This window comes from Cicer arietinum, chromosome 3 (assembly GCF_000331145.2).
Source record: "Cicer arietinum cultivar CDC Frontier isolate Library 1 chromosome 3, Cicar.CDCFrontier_v2.0, whole genome shotgun sequence".
Classification (NCBI taxonomy): domain Eukaryota; kingdom Viridiplantae; phylum Streptophyta; class Magnoliopsida; order Fabales; family Fabaceae; genus Cicer; species Cicer arietinum.
This window is the reverse complement of record NC_021162.2, coordinates 57,507,434-57,522,741: the sequence shown is the minus strand read 5'-3', so window position 1 is coordinate 57,522,741 and position 15,308 is coordinate 57,507,434. Positions and strand designations below refer to the sequence as shown.

At 30.4% G+C, this 15,308-nt stretch overlaps 2 protein-coding genes across 4 annotated transcripts; both read left to right on the top strand.

The window, feature by feature from the left end:
* The first annotated feature begins 15 nt into the window (after window positions 1-15).
* LOC101490031 (uncharacterized) lies at window positions 16-1,295 on the top strand. Its single transcript, XM_027330421.2, has 3 exons — window positions 16-335; window positions 418-523; window positions 606-1,295. Exon 3 carries the CDS (start codon window positions 615-617, stop codon window positions 1,278-1,280), a length of 666 nt encoding a protein of 221 aa, XP_027186222.2. The 5' UTR covers window positions 16-335; window positions 418-523; window positions 606-614; the 3' UTR covers window positions 1,281-1,295.
* Window positions 1,296-1,469: 174 nt separating this feature from the next.
* On the top strand, window positions 1,470-3,917 carry LOC101489388 (uncharacterized). Of its 3 annotated transcripts, none has more exons than XM_073365769.1 (7): window positions 1,470-1,626; window positions 1,802-2,040; window positions 2,602-2,694; window positions 2,773-2,877; window positions 3,135-3,434; window positions 3,526-3,598; window positions 3,715-3,917. In XM_073365769.1, the coding sequence occupies exons 1-7, from the start codon at window positions 1,485-1,487 to the stop codon at window positions 3,723-3,725; spliced, it is 963 nt and encodes a 320-aa protein (XP_073221870.1). In that variant the 5' UTR covers window positions 1,470-1,484; the 3' UTR covers window positions 3,726-3,917. The 3 variants fall into 3 exon arrangements, with proteins under 3 accessions (XP_073221870.1, XP_027186216.1, XP_073221871.1); XM_027330415.2 differs by having other exon boundaries at window positions 1,470-1,635; XM_073365770.1 differs by lacking the exon at window positions 2,602-2,694 and having other exon boundaries at window positions 1,470-1,635.
* The last annotated feature ends 11,391 nt before the right edge of the window (window positions 3,918-15,308 follow it).

The window sequence follows — 15,308 nt, the reverse complement described above, 5'->3', positions numbered from 1 at the left end:
ATATTTTAAATTTTCTTCACTTTCAGGTTTCTTCTTACTCTTAAGTCCTTTGTACGTAATAGAGCCCATCCAGAAGGATCAATTGCAGAGGGATTTTTGGCCAATGAATGTTTGACGTTTTGTTCGCAATATCTATCTGGGGTAGAAACTAGGTTCAATAGACCTAACAGAAATGACGATGAAGTCTCTGGAAGGCCATTAGGGATAAAGAAACAACAAAAGTTACGATTAGGGAAGAGGAAGAAAGTGAGTAGAACTAAACTTGACAAGAAAGAGTTAGCACAGGCACATAGATATGTGCTTTCTAATTGTGATGCAGTTGCTCCATTTATAGAGTAAGTCACATATCATATTTCAATTTTATACAATTGAAATTTTTATTACATTTTATTTTAACTCTATTACTGTTACTTTTAGAGAACACATTTTACATCTTAAGAGACAGTGTCGACCACGACGATTGACACAAGTTGAAATTGACAAGCAACATGGTCAAAAATTTATTGAGTGGTTTAAACTCAGGGTGAGCATATAATAATTTAATTATTTAAATTTTACTGATTGTTTTTATATAGAAACTTACTATATTTCATGAAATATTTTAGATCCAGCGTATGGATGAACAAAAGAGCTCAGAAGTTACTCATGAACTTAGATGGTTATCCCGTGGACCATCTGAGGTAGTAAGAAGATACACAGGTTATGCGATTAATGGTTTTAGATTCCACACAAAGAAGAGAGAGAGATTTTTGAAAACACAAAATATTGGAGTTGTTGTAAAGACAAAGACCTCAACAGATGAAATTAATTACTATGGGGCAATAATTGATATACTGCTGTTGGATTATTCTGGAAAGTACAAGTTTGTGTTATTTAAATGTGATTGGGTTGATATTAATAAAGGTATCAAGAAAGATAAGTTTGGTATGACGCTTGTCAATTTCAAATTTTTAAAACATACTGGGAAAAATATTTGTGATGACCCATTTGTGTTTGCATCACAAGCTAAAAAGGTGTTTTATATATATGATGAGAGAAACAAGGATTGGCTTGTTGTTCTCAATGCAAAAGTTAGAGATATCTATGATATGGGTGATGAGGAATCTAATGAAATTGAAGAAATTCATGGGCAACTAATGGGCGATACAAGTGAAGCTACTCAAAATGTTAATGATTTGGTTAGGCTTGAAGTTGAAGACGATAATGATTTTTTTGAAGTTGTTGATGTTGATAATATGGATGATGATGAAGATGATGAAGATGATGAGGAAGACGAATGAAGTGTGTTCTAGTTGTGCATAATTTTATACATTATGTTTTTTTTATACTTTTAGATTTGTCTATGTTTTTCTTATACTTTTAGTTTTGTCTATGTTTTTCTTATACTTTTAGATTTGTCTATGTTTTTCTTATACTTTTAGTTTTGTCTATGTTTTTGGACTTTTGTCCAAGTTACTCATTTATAATTTTGTGTTAGAGAAGCAATGGCTCGAAGAAGAAAGTTAAATATTCGACATCATGCAAGTGATAATGAAGGAATTCAGTCTACTTCTAATAATACAAACTCAACCAATGTAGAAGGAAGTAATGTTGCAGAAACTCGTTCTAGTCCTTGTCATGCAGAAGGTGTCATACGTGAGTCTGTAGAATCTCACTCAATTTCCTCTGATATAGAAGTTGAAGAAGAAAAAATTGAAAAAGGTATTAATTATATATTCTTTGTTTTGAAGTTTTATTTATATTGTTTTTATTATGACTTATATGCACACATAATGTTATTGTCCTTTTGTTTTGTTTGTAGAAGTAGAGCCTAAACGGGCTAGAGGTCCTACAAAAATGTTAGATGTATGGGAAATGGAACATGGTGATTTAATAATCGTTAATTTGGACAAATATGGTCGACCCATTGGTGAGGAAGGGACAACTCTAACTCGTTTCATTGGTAGCGTAGCTAGAAGGTATCAATATGCTCCTATCAACTACAAGTCATGGAAAGTTATGCCAAATGATTACAAAGAAGAAATGTTGAAATTAATAGAGGTATTATGATTATTCATTTAACTAATATAACATTTTTTTAAGAAGTCAATTGAGATGTACAATTAACATGTTTTTTAGTTTTTGTGCTCTAACATGTTTGATGTACAATGATGATGTTAGGAATATTTGATGGATTAACAATTTATAATCATACTTATAGTTTAAGAATATAGATGTTTAGCACACTCAAACTACATCATAACATGTTGATAACTGTAAGAATACATTTAACTAATATAACATGTTTCTTTAACATCTCTTATTGTGTAGAGTAAATTTGAGTTTGTTCCTCCAATAAATGACTTAACAAGAGAAATGTTAAAATCTGAGCTGAATGAGAAATGGAGGCAATGGAAAGGTGATCTAAAGTGAATGGCATATGACCCTACTAAAACAGAAGAAGAAGTTGCATCTCTTGTACCAGATGATAGGGTTGACCCAAATCAATATCGTGGTTTGGTTCATCATTGGTTTTCTGATGAAGGACAAGTAAGTCGTATATATTATGAGTAATATATTAAAGAGTTTATTATTAAGACTAATATTTTATTTCAATTGCAGAAAATAAGTAAAATTAATAGGCAAAATCGTGCTAAATTTGAAGATGTTCATTGTATGGGTTCAAAAAGTCTCCCAAAGTTTATTGATGAGAAGGTTTATTTCTATTTCTATTTTTATGGCTGTAATTTAAATTAAAAATGAAATGCATTTAACTTATTTATTTGGTTGTAGATAAAAAAGGGAAAAGGAGTGTTGCCTGGACGTAAAGAGATTTACATTGATACCCGTACTCGTAAAGATGGAACAATTGTCAATGAAAAGGCTGCAAAATTGATTGTAAGTTTTGATAATAATTAAACGGTACCAATATATAAAATGTGTATAAATTAAGTTTGACAAAGTGCTGAATTTTATTTTCAAATGTATGATGATTGTATTGGATTTTTACTTGACCATTTAGGAGATTTTGTATTTGTTAGCCTATATGCAATGTTGAAGTTTTTTAATTGGATCTTATTGTAGTACTACATGCTTTGAATGTCAATTTCAATTTGGTATTTTCAATCATTAATAATTTTTATTTTATTTTTTAGGAAGAACTAAAAAAACATAATAATGAGGCTGGAACTTCTCAATCAACCCAAGACACACAAGGTTCTATGTCTTGGAAGGATGACATATTTTATCAAGTACAAGGACCTGATAAAAACGGACGTGTGCGATGTATGGGCAAGATTCCTCATTCTAAAAAATCGAAGGTTTGTGCATCTGAAAATGAAGAGTTGCGCGAAAGAGTTAAGAATATGGAAAACTTGTTAGCAAATGTGATGACTTTAATTCAAAATCGATTTTCTGGAGCAGATGTTAATGATATAATACAAGCTGCAAGACAGGTATATCATAAGTTATTAATCTTATCCAACTAACTTCATAAGTTCCATAATCGTATTTTTCATAAGTAATATTTTCTATTTTTTGTGATAGGTTCCTGATGCTACTAGTGCTCAAAACCATTTGAATTCACTTAGTCCAAACAACAACGAAAATAATGAAAATGGTAATTAGATAGTATTAGTTAATTTTAATTAAAATCATTAACATTTTCTCTATTTTATTAGTAATATTTTTATGTGGAATCGTGTATTTATTCATTTGTTATTTTATTGATTGTAGGTGAAGATTAAAAGCTAATTTGTTGTTGAAGATGGAATATTGGCAATTTAGTGGACTCAATTTCTTAATATTTTTTGAGATTGTTATGTATGACACAAGATGTCTATTTTAAATGTCTATTTTTTGAGGTTTAGGATTTTGTTTTATCGTTGTAAGACTTTTATGTTAATTTTTAATATATACAATGAACACTTTTTATTTTATTTTGAGTCTTAGATATATATATTTCATTGTATATTTATATTTGGTTAATTTTATAAAATAAATTTTAAATTATTATATAATTTTTGTTGATAACAAAAAATTAATATTTATAATAAATTAATTACTCTTAAAACCTATACCAACAGAAAAAAGTTGTCACTTAAATGTATAGCAACAGAATCAAAACCGTAGGTATAATTTTTATAAATTATGACTAAAGTATATACCAACAATGAAATATTCGTAGGTAAAATCAAATGTTTACCGCAACAGAAAAAATTCTGTCACTATACCCTATAGCCACGGGGAAAATCCGTAGGCATTGGGCGATTATATACCACGAAAAAAAACCTCGTCGGTATAGGTAATTTTGCCTATCCCTACGGTTTTTATACGTTTACCTATAGATTTTCACTGTCGCTAAACGTTCAATTTCTTGTAGTGAAATAATCTAAATTTATGAAGGCATCAAATGTGCAGAAAAATGAAGATGATGAGCAAAGAAAATGAAACATCAAACAGGACATTGATGGAGAAGGACAAAGGCAAGCAAGAAAGCAACTAAACATATAAAAAACTCTATAAAAACACCTTATGAAATTTCAAATGGGAAGATCAAAGATTGATAAAAAATACATAAAAAGAAGGAGAAGAGGAAGAAATCGGAGAGAGTATCAAAAGAGAAAACGCAAAGGTATTTTTCTTTTGTACAATAAATTTGTTTGTTCCTGATCTTCACCACATGATTTTTTATTTTGTTATTAAAAATGTAGTTTTTTTTTTATTTTAAGATAATATTATGAATAAAAAATAAAAATAAGATTAGAAATTGCAAACCTTCGACGATGGTATCACTGTCGCCGTCACGCCGAAACAACAATCATCCCTTTTAGTGATGTCGCGTTCTCTCTCTCTAAAATTCGAGCAATGGAGATTTCTCCTAATTTGAGGATCCAAACCGCTAAGGATATCCGCCGCCTCACCAAAACATCCAGCAGTTGCCGCCGTAAGCTCCGTCAAACTGTTGCTCCACTTGTCTCAATGTTCCTTATTTGCGTTTTTCTGCAAAGCGGCCGCCCTTCCTCTGTTTGTGTTTTCTGCAAAACGACCGCCCTTCCTCTGTTTGTGTTTTCTGCAAAACGGCCGCCCTTCCTCTTTTCAAGTATGCAGTTTTTTTTTTTAGGGTTACTTACTTTTAACCTTTTTTTGTTATTATGATAAGTTGGGCCTAAAAAAAGAAAACAAAAAAGCAGATCTATGTGTTTCAGATTTCAGCCCATTTAGTTTCTTTTTATGATTTCAAAATTAATTTTGTTTCATAAATAAAAATTATTTTTTATAAAAAAATACAAATAAATATTTTATTAAAGATTAATTAGATGTGACATCTTTTTAATCTGAGTTGTTAGGGCACAAGTGGTACAACTTGATAATTCTAAAACTCTCTTTATTTATTTATTCGTTTTAATGAATTAATCTAAAACCGGCTTATAAATTTGATGTGGTATTATTTTTTATCTTTGAGTTGTTAAAACACATATTGTACAATTTGGTGTTTTTTTATTCATATGAAACTCAATAATAATATAAAATATATTTTTTAAATTAGATGTGACATCTTCTTTATTCCTTGAGTCTTGAGACACAAGTTGTACAACTTGATGGTCCTAAAACTCATATTTTAAAATATTTATTCAAATAAAACTCTTTATTTTTCTATTTTGTCAAAAAAACATTTTTTTATCAGAAGACAAATTTTCTTTAAAACACAATCAACACATCTGCATTTTTCAAGAACTACGTAGCTTTGATTTCTCCATCGCACTGGGAGATACGTAGGAGCAAGATCACATTCTTGTCAAGCACATAAATAAAAATTTCTTTTTTTGTTCTTTATTTGTTAAGTACATATTTATTTCAAAGTCATATTTTAAATATAGTAATAATTGTTATTCATATTTAATAATAAAAAAATAAATATACTTAAGTTAAAATTAATCTTGCACAATTAATTATAGGTAACCGTTTTTAACGGATGTCGTAGGGTGCTAATACCTTCCCTACGCATAATCGGCTCCCGAACTCAAATTTGGTTTCAAAAACCATTTTTTTCTATTTTCAAGGGTTTTTCAATATTTTCCCTATTTTAAAATAAATTTTGGTGGCGACTCCATTGAATTCGAGAAACACTCGAAATTTTAGGCCGCGATAATAAGCATTCTTGTCATTATGTATATTTATCACATAAAGTTTATATAAAGAAATCTTACGGTAGTAGAAACACAAGGGTTATTCAACATGTCTCTTTTTTTTTCTCATTCAACATGGTATCGGAGCATATTGAAAGACAACCTTAATCTTCAATTCCCCGGTGGACCCATTGTCTTCAGTGAATTTTTTTTTCCTACAAGATGTGTTCTCAACTTCGGTTTCCCCCTTCTTGTCTTTGCTACGTTGTTCCCTCAATTTTTTCCACTCGCCCAAGTTCTGTCATCACTCTATCCGCATCCTTTTTCGGCGATCGACCAATCCAGCAACGTCGTACACCCCAAATTGGCCCATCCATCAACATGCGTCATTAACAAGCCTCCTACACGTCGCTTTTCTCCATGCGCATGAGATCCACGCACCACCGTCTGCCATCGCGCTTGACGGTGTGTTTGGCCACTATTTACGACGCCACTTCTCTAGTTGCACTCGCCTCAGCCTTCAGATTCCATATTTGCCCTGAGTTTTTAGTTTAAAGTCACATATATACGATTTCCAGTTTAAACAACCCCTGCTTTCTTGGTTCGGACGCATTTTCTGGGCTCTTTACCGACCATGACGTCTCTGTTTGAAACAAAGGGCATCTTTACCAACATCATCACCTCTCCTCTCTCAGTCGAAAAATTGAATGGATCAAATTATGGCAGTTGGACCGCCGACATCAAATTATGGATGATTGGTCAAGGTTACGAGGACCATCTCACTCAAACTTATGAAAATGTGGTTGCAGCTAAAACATCAAAATGGAAGCAAATAGATGCTCAGTTGTGTAGTGTCATTAAGTCTACACTTCATCGAGATGTTAAACCAATTTTCCGTCCACATCTCACATGTGAATCGATTTGTAGTCAGACAAAGGCACACTATACTAATGACATTCAACGTCTCTATGGAGTTGGTCGCCGATTGCTAAATATCATTACTCTGAAGAGGACAAATGGCTCTATTTCTTCATATTTATGCACCACTCATAGTGCACTTCATGATTTTAATGAGCTTCTCCCTCATGCTGCAAGTAATCTAGTTGAACAAAAAAAAGGGGCTGAATCAACACACTACCTTCTTCATGTTTCTTGCACTCTATAACTTCCGCCAATGGCTCTCAAACCCGGTCTCAAGGGGTTGACACTCTCCAAATTCTCTCTTCCATTTCGGTTGCATCTATTCTCTATGTACCTAAATGTCCTTTTAATTTACTTTCAGTAAGTCGATTAACTCAGTTCCATGACTTTATTATTAATTTCACTAATGATAATGTTATCTTGCAAGACCGGAGTTCGGGACGAATGATTGGTTTCAGATGTGAGTCTCAAGGCCTCTATTACATTTCTCTATCATCAAAGGTGTGCTCTTCCATATATCCGCCTCATACTATATGTGCTCAGCTAGGACACCTAAGTCTTACCAAACTTAGAAAATTGGTGCCTAGTTTGTCTAAGTTGTTCACTTTATATTGTGAGTCATGTTAATTAGTCAATAAAAGGGTTTCATCCCTATTTCCTTTAAATTCTAAGTATATTGTTACTTTTATCGATGATTACTCTCGTTGTACGTGGTTATTTTTAATGAAAAATAGGTCTCGACTGTTTTCAATTTTTGAGCAGTTTTATCAAGAAATTAAAACTCAATTTGGTGTTTCTATTCATACTTAAGAAGTGATAATGCTCGAGAATGTTTGTCCCATCAATTTCAAAATTTTATGGCTTCCAATGGTCTTCTACACCAAACGTCATGTCCTCATACACTCCAACATAATGGGGTAGTCGAACACAAAAATCGGCATCTCCTAGAAATCACATGAACCTTACTCCTTCATGGTAATGTTCCATTCTGTTTTTGGGGGGGAGCGGTCTTATTAGCATGCTACCTTATCAATCATATGTCGTCTTCTTTCCTTGAAGGCAATATCCCTCATTCAGTCCTCTTTCCTCATACCCCTCTTCACCCACTACCACCTCGTGAATTTGGATCCACCTGTTTTGATCATAATTTATCTTCTAGTCTAGACAAATTGTCAGCTCGACCACTCAAGTATGTCTTTTTCGAATATCATCAGTCCCAAAAAGGTTAACGTTGTTATTTTCCCACACTACACTGATATATTACATCAATCATTGTTACCTTTTTCGAGTTTGTACCATATTTTGAATTGGCCCATATAGCTGTTGAGCACCATCAGGACATTGATCTCGAACTTTCTAATGTAGTTATCCCTATTCCGCCCATTCTTAATCCTATCGAACATGTCGAGTCTGCCCCCAACCTCCACAACCACTACAAACATATCATCGTCGTCGCCTACTCTCTATTGTGCATGTTCCTATTCCCATTACAAACTCTCCTATGAGTAGGCCTTTCCACTGCTCTTCGTAAGGATATATTGCACAACACATAATTCATCTCCTCATTATATTGATTTGTGTTATCATCGTCTTTCTCCCTTGCATTACACTTGCTTGTCTTCTTTCTCTTATGTTTCTATTTTTAAATCTCCAAGTGAAGCATTATTCCACCCTGAGTAGAGGCAAGAAATGTTTGATGAGATGTGTGCTCTACAAAGCAGTGGTACTTGGGAACTAGTCCCTTTACCTTATATGGAGTCTTTAGTAGGTTGTCGTTGGCTCTATACGGTGAAGGTTGGCATTGATGGTAAGATTGTTCGATTTAAGGCTCGCTTGGTGATCAAGGGATATACTCATATTTTTGGATTGAATTACAACAATACCTTCTTATCTGTTGCAAAAATGGCATTTGTCATATTGTTATTCTTCATTGCACCAATTCAACATTGGTCTCTCCATCAATTTTACATTAAAAATGTTTTTTTGCACAGTGATCTCGAAGAGGAAGTTTATATAGAGCAACCACCAGGGTTTGTTGCTTAAAGTGAGCCTTCCACCATGGTTTTTCAGCTACGCATGTCCCTTTTATGATCTTAAACAATCTCGTAGAGCTTGGTTTGTGAAATTCAGCTTGGTAGTAATATAGTTTTGTATGATTTGTAGTGAAGTCGATCTCTCTGTATTTTATCGTCACTCGGTCCAATGGTGCATCTATCTTATTGCTTTTGTGGATGACATTGTCATAATTGATAGTGATCAACAATGAATACTCTAGTTGAAACATCTTTTAAATCAATTTCAGACTAAAGACCTCGGTAAACTCTATTATTTTTTGGGTATTGAGGTAGCTCAATCCAAGGAGTGCCTTGTGATTTCACAAAGAAAATATGATATGAATATTCTTGAAGAAACAGGTATATTAACTGCCAAGCCAGTTGATACTCCTATGAACCCAAATATCAAACTCCTACCTAATCAGGGAGAGCTTCTATCAGATTCAGGAAAATATAGGAGATTGGTTGGAAAATAGAATTATCTCACAGTCACCAGTCCTGACATTTCCTTCGTTGTCATTGTGGAAAACCAGTTCTTAAATTTTCATTTCCAAGAACATATAGATGTTGTAATCCGAATTCTTAAATACATCAAAAGTGAACCTAGAAATGGTCTCATTTATCAAGATAGAGGACATACTCAAGTAGTTGGTTACTCATATGTCGATTGGGTAGACTCACCAATTTATAAACGATCCACTTCTCGGTATTGTGTACTTGTCAGAGAAAATATAATATCTTGGAAGAGTAAGAAAGAAAATGGTGTTGCAAGATTCAACGTTGAGGTAGAATACATGGTCATGGCACTAATAAAATGTGAATTCATATAGTTGAAACAATTACTAAAAGAACTTCAATTTGAAAAGGCCAGCCCAATGATGCTAATATGTGATAATCAAGTTACATTGCACTTTACCTCAAATCCTTTTTTTATGAGAGGACCAAGCATATTGAGATAAATTGCCACTTTTTTATAGAAAAGATAGAGTCGAACAACATCATCAGTAGCTTTTGTCAATTCTAATAATCAGTTGGCAGATGTTTCTACAACGTCATTGCAAGGTCCTATAATTAATTATTTATGTAACAAGTTTAGTGCATTTGATTTATATGCTCTAGCTTGAGGGGAGTCTAGAAAATAAAATATTAGTATGTAAATAAATAGAAAGTTTATAAGTATTCATGTCATTATGTATATTTATCACATAAAGTTTATATAAAGAACTTATGTTGTGTAGTTGAAACACACGAGTTATTTAACATGTCTCTCAATATTTTCTTCTCATTGAACACAAACAATCATAAAAAACGGCAATTCAACAAACAAAATAGTAAATAAATTAATTCATAATATAATACTGTATTTCATAAAATCTCAATGTTAATAGAGTTAAGTTTTCGACAAAATGTATTTTTATAAAAAAAATGCTTAATTGCACTTTTGGTCCTCCTATTTTAGGTGAATCGCGAAAGTAGTCCTCCCATTTTAGTTGTCTCCAGTTTTGGTCCCCCAAACAGAATTTGAGTCAAAATCATGATGAGTTGTCATTTTTTAATGACGTGTCAAAAAAATGGTGACGTGGCAGACGTCTATGTGGATTAGAAGTGATTATTATATTATTCCAAATTAAAAAATACAATTTATGTTTTTAAAGATTTTATTATATTGTTCCAAATTTATAAATAAAAAAAAAACCAAAATTAAATAAAAAACTAACAATACATCAGCCCCAAAATCAACGCATCAGATCAACGCAGAAATTAGGCATGTGAACCCTAAAACCAAAAATCAAGAAATCGATCATCATCCAATTTGAGCTTCTTCTTCATCTTCCCTTTTCTTCCTCTTCTTCTTCGTCCTCTCCTGCATCTTCGTTTTTCTTCCAATAGCTCATAAATAACGAAGATGGGTAAAAGCGACAGCAACACATCCCTTTCTAGTTAAAACCTTGGGTAGATGATAAAAAATATCTTTGTGCTCATTTACAACCATAACCCCTACCAGTACCACATCCCCTTCTCTCCTAAAATCTAGGTTTTGTTCATTTATCAATGGCGTCAGCAGATGTTGAGTACAATTGTTTTGTTGGTGGACTTGCATGGGCCACCGATAGCGAGGCCCTTGAGAAAGCCTTCTCTCAATACAGAGAGATCTTCGATTCGATTCGAAGGTCCGTTTGTTAGATCATACACGATTTGGATTCCTATCATGATATGTGATCTTTGATCTGATGTGTTGATTTTGGGGCTGATGTATTGTTGATTTTTATTTAATTTTGGCTTTTCTTTTAAAATTTGGAACAATATAATAAAAGCTTTAAAAACATAAATTGTATTTTTTAATTAAGAATAATATAATAATCACTTTTAATCCACATAGACGTCTGTCACGTCGCCATTTTTTTGACATGTCATTAAAAAAATGGCAACTCATCATAATTTGGACTCAAATTATGTTTGGGGACCAAAACTGGGGATAACTAAAATTAGGGGACTACTTTCGCGATTCACCTAAAATAGAGGGACCAAAAGTGCAATTAAGCCTAAAAAAAAATACCATTCAAAATATCTAACTTTTTTCTCATCCCAAATTTCCAAACTAAATGTAATATGAAATGGTTAAATGGTATGATTACTACATGGTGAGTCAAAGTTGAATTAAAATTGATTAATACTATTTTTATTGATTTACTCGCTTTCTATTTTTCTGTGTATATGTAATGGTGTAGCCTATTTTTTATTTGAGATTGTGTTTAATGGTAAGTTTAGTATCAAACTAATACTATCTATATAACATTTTAGCTTTGAATTTCGATATTTAAGGCATTTAGTTTTTTTCCTCATAATAATAGGCTTGTTTGTTAGAATATGAGGCACATAAATAGAAACAAACAATACAACTCCTTCAAATATTGTGGATCAATTTTAAAATTTTATATTATGTTTTCGTTTGTCAAATCAGTTGTAATATCTACATATTTAAAAAGAATCTTTAATACAAAATAATAATAAAAAAATAATAATAATTTATAATTTAAATTATTTTAAGTTTTAAGATTCTATTTTTTTTTATAATCTATAATTTTAGGATGTTACACTTATAAAGATATAGAAGATTTCTAAGACTTGAATTCAAAAAGAAATTTTTAATGATATCTTTAAGTTTTGTATTTTTACTTTTAGACCAATATTTCAGAGTTGACGAGACCTTATTTAATTTCATTAATTATATTATGATTTAAATTATACATAGTTAGTGTTGGATTATTAGAGACGGTTGATTTTTATTATAATTATATCTAAAATCATGTGTATAAATAGTTGTGATGTGTTGACAATATAAATTTTTTATATTGACAATGTATAATAATTAAATTAATTATATTATATGATATATCACTAATCAAATTGTGACATCCCAAATCAAAATACTTCAATAGTAATATTTTAAAAATATTTTTCAGAGACAAATTCACAACGGAGAAAAAATCTATTAAATAAGAGGATAAAACTCCTTTCAAATTTCATTACAAAAAGGAAGAATAACAATTTAAGGTATCACATTCGTACAAATACATATCCCTATTCAAAGTAATATTAGACTCTCTTATTATAACAATAAAATAAAGTAAACTATTCTTTTTTGAACAATACATGGTTAACATCCATGTCAAAAATATAATTAATTATAAGATAATATTTGATTGTCAATAATTTTATAAAAATATCTTTCGGCTCAAGACCCCTCGCCAATATCATGTATATATCAGAGTATGGATTAGCAACTAACACCCTGAAATACGTTTTCGCAAACGCACACACACACAAAACTAATGAGTGAGTTTCGAAATCATGTTGATAGTATATTATAAGTAAGGAGAATACGCAATTAATCAACATAGACCCGTATCAAACACATCAAAATATTCAAGCAAATAATATTATTATAACACCAAAATCACTATAAAAAAAAAAATCAATATCTCATTACAACATCCAATCATCTCAAAAAATTAATGCTACATTAGATACACATTAATTACAATAAAACAATCACAAGAAGGTGCAATGTTTTGCATGCTCCTAGAAATTATATGATCCAGATATAATACATGTCGTATCAAACACATCAAAATATTCAAGCAAATAATATTATTATAACACCAAAATCACTATAAAAAAAAAAATCAATATCTCATTACAACATCCAATCATCTCAAAGAAATTAATGCTACATTAGATACACATTAATTACAATAAAACAATCACAAGAAGGTGCAATGTTTTGCATGCTCCTAGAAATTATATGATCCAGATATAATACATGTCACTAAGGCAACTTTCACACAGAAAATCACTCATACCAATGAGAAAAATAAACTTGTCTCTAAGACAATTTCCACACAGAAAATCACTCATAGTAATGGAGAAAATAAACCTGACAAGTTTCACGAAGATGCATATGCCATAAAATGATGATGCACTATCAAAAATTAAATATTCTTACACAATTCACTAAGATATGTCATATGCTTCAAAAATCACTTGTACAAAATTATCACCTCATTTAAAATCACTAAAGTCATTATATCATATGTTCTTATCATGAAAATCATATATTTATAAACAATTATAATAAATATCAAAACTTTCACCACTCATATCACAAATATCATATATTTGTAAACAATTATTACGAAGATCAAGCGTTCACCACATATATCATAAAAATCATATATATGTAAACAATTATCACAAAGATCAAAACTTTTTACCGTATATATATAAAGTTTATAATTCTTTCACCACGCAACACCTTATAAAGTTTATAATCCTTATTTTAATCCTACAAGCATTAATTTGTCATATTAGTTCAATTGTTACTAAGTAGTGTTACCGCCGTGTGTAGCAAGTCTCGAATGAGTAGTTTGAAAATACGATTTTTCATTCATCTCATATTATAATATATTCGTATAATCAAATGTCATGTCATCTCATCTCTTACTTTATTTTACGCTCTAACATGTTAATCCAAGTCCACAAGCGAAAATCAAAAAACTAAAATAAAATATGAGAATACACTCTAAAAAGTCAATTTTAAATTCGGATCAAAGAAATTTATCATAAATAAAAAAACTAATGAGTAGATAATAAAGTTATTGTTCACAAAATCGTTTTAACATTAATTTCACTCAAATAATAGCTACAGTGATGATAAATGAGTATTTTAAAGAAAAAATAGTGGATTTTATAAGCCGATAAGTGAGTATTTTATGAACAGATAAACGAGTTTTCTAGAGAGAAAATGATAGGCTAAAAAATTTAAAAACTGATGTTAAAATAATACACTCGATAATAGAAACAACATAATAAAATATAGATAAAATTTGAAAGTTTTATGAACTTTACTATCCATCACTGAAATCGATTTTCTTTGTTTTTCTCCCGTGCCGCAGCTTTGTACATGTCTCTCTCTCTTGCTACAGTCAGTGCAGATGCTTTTCTTTTAATTAGGGATTATATTTCGTTCTCGCACAAAGAAAAATGGATCAATCCCATTGGTATTTTTATTTATTTATTAAAACAAGACTAATAATTACTCAATATATTTTTTATACTTTTTATTTAGTTACTAATTTTCTTCTAATTTATTCTACTCACTCACAACTAAATTAGAATCTCTAAAATACTCCTAGTTAACTGCTTTCTTTCTTAAAAATAAAAATTCATAGACAAATATTTACACTCTATATTAACCACTAAATCAAATAAATATATATAAAATGGACATACGATGACAAATACATATATAAAGAAAACTAAGTGTAATATTACCAATTTTTAAAAATAATATTTTACAAAATAGATTAATTAAATTAATTAACCTTTTATAATATATAAATAATAACTAAAACTCTTATATTCATCATAATTATTACCAAAATTATTAAAATATTTTTTTTTAAATATTCACATTAAAATACTACCATATTTGGAAAATGATCAAAATGATAAAATAAATAATAATAACATCAATACTATATTAATTATTAAATCACCATACCATAGCCAGTATATAAAATAAATAAAATCAATCACAATATTACTAATATTTTAAAATAATTATTTATAAACAAATAACTAAAATAGGAGATATTCAAAAATAATTAAAATATAAAAGTGCACACACTTATTATTTAATCAAATGCACATGAAAATATTATCA

What these genes read in the sequence shown, in the direction of transcription:
- LOC101490031 (XM_027330421.2), top strand. Translation starts at nt 615, where the DNA reads ATGGATGAACAAAAGAGCTCAGAAGTTACTCATGAACTTAGATGGTTA.
- LOC101489388 (XM_027330415.2), top strand. Translation starts at nt 1,485, where the DNA reads ATGGCTCGAAGAAGAAAGTTAAATATTCGACATCATGCAAGTGATAAT. An exon ending in AAAAGGCTGCAAAATTGATT is followed by an intron (nt 2,878 to 3,134) that starts GTAAGTTTTGAT and finishes TTTATTTTTTAG; the next exon opens with GAAGAACTAAAAAAACATAA. An exon ending in TAATACAAGCTGCAAGACAG is followed by an intron (nt 3,435 to 3,525) that starts GTATATCATAAG and finishes TTTTTGTGATAG; the next exon opens with GTTCCTGATGCTACTAGTGC.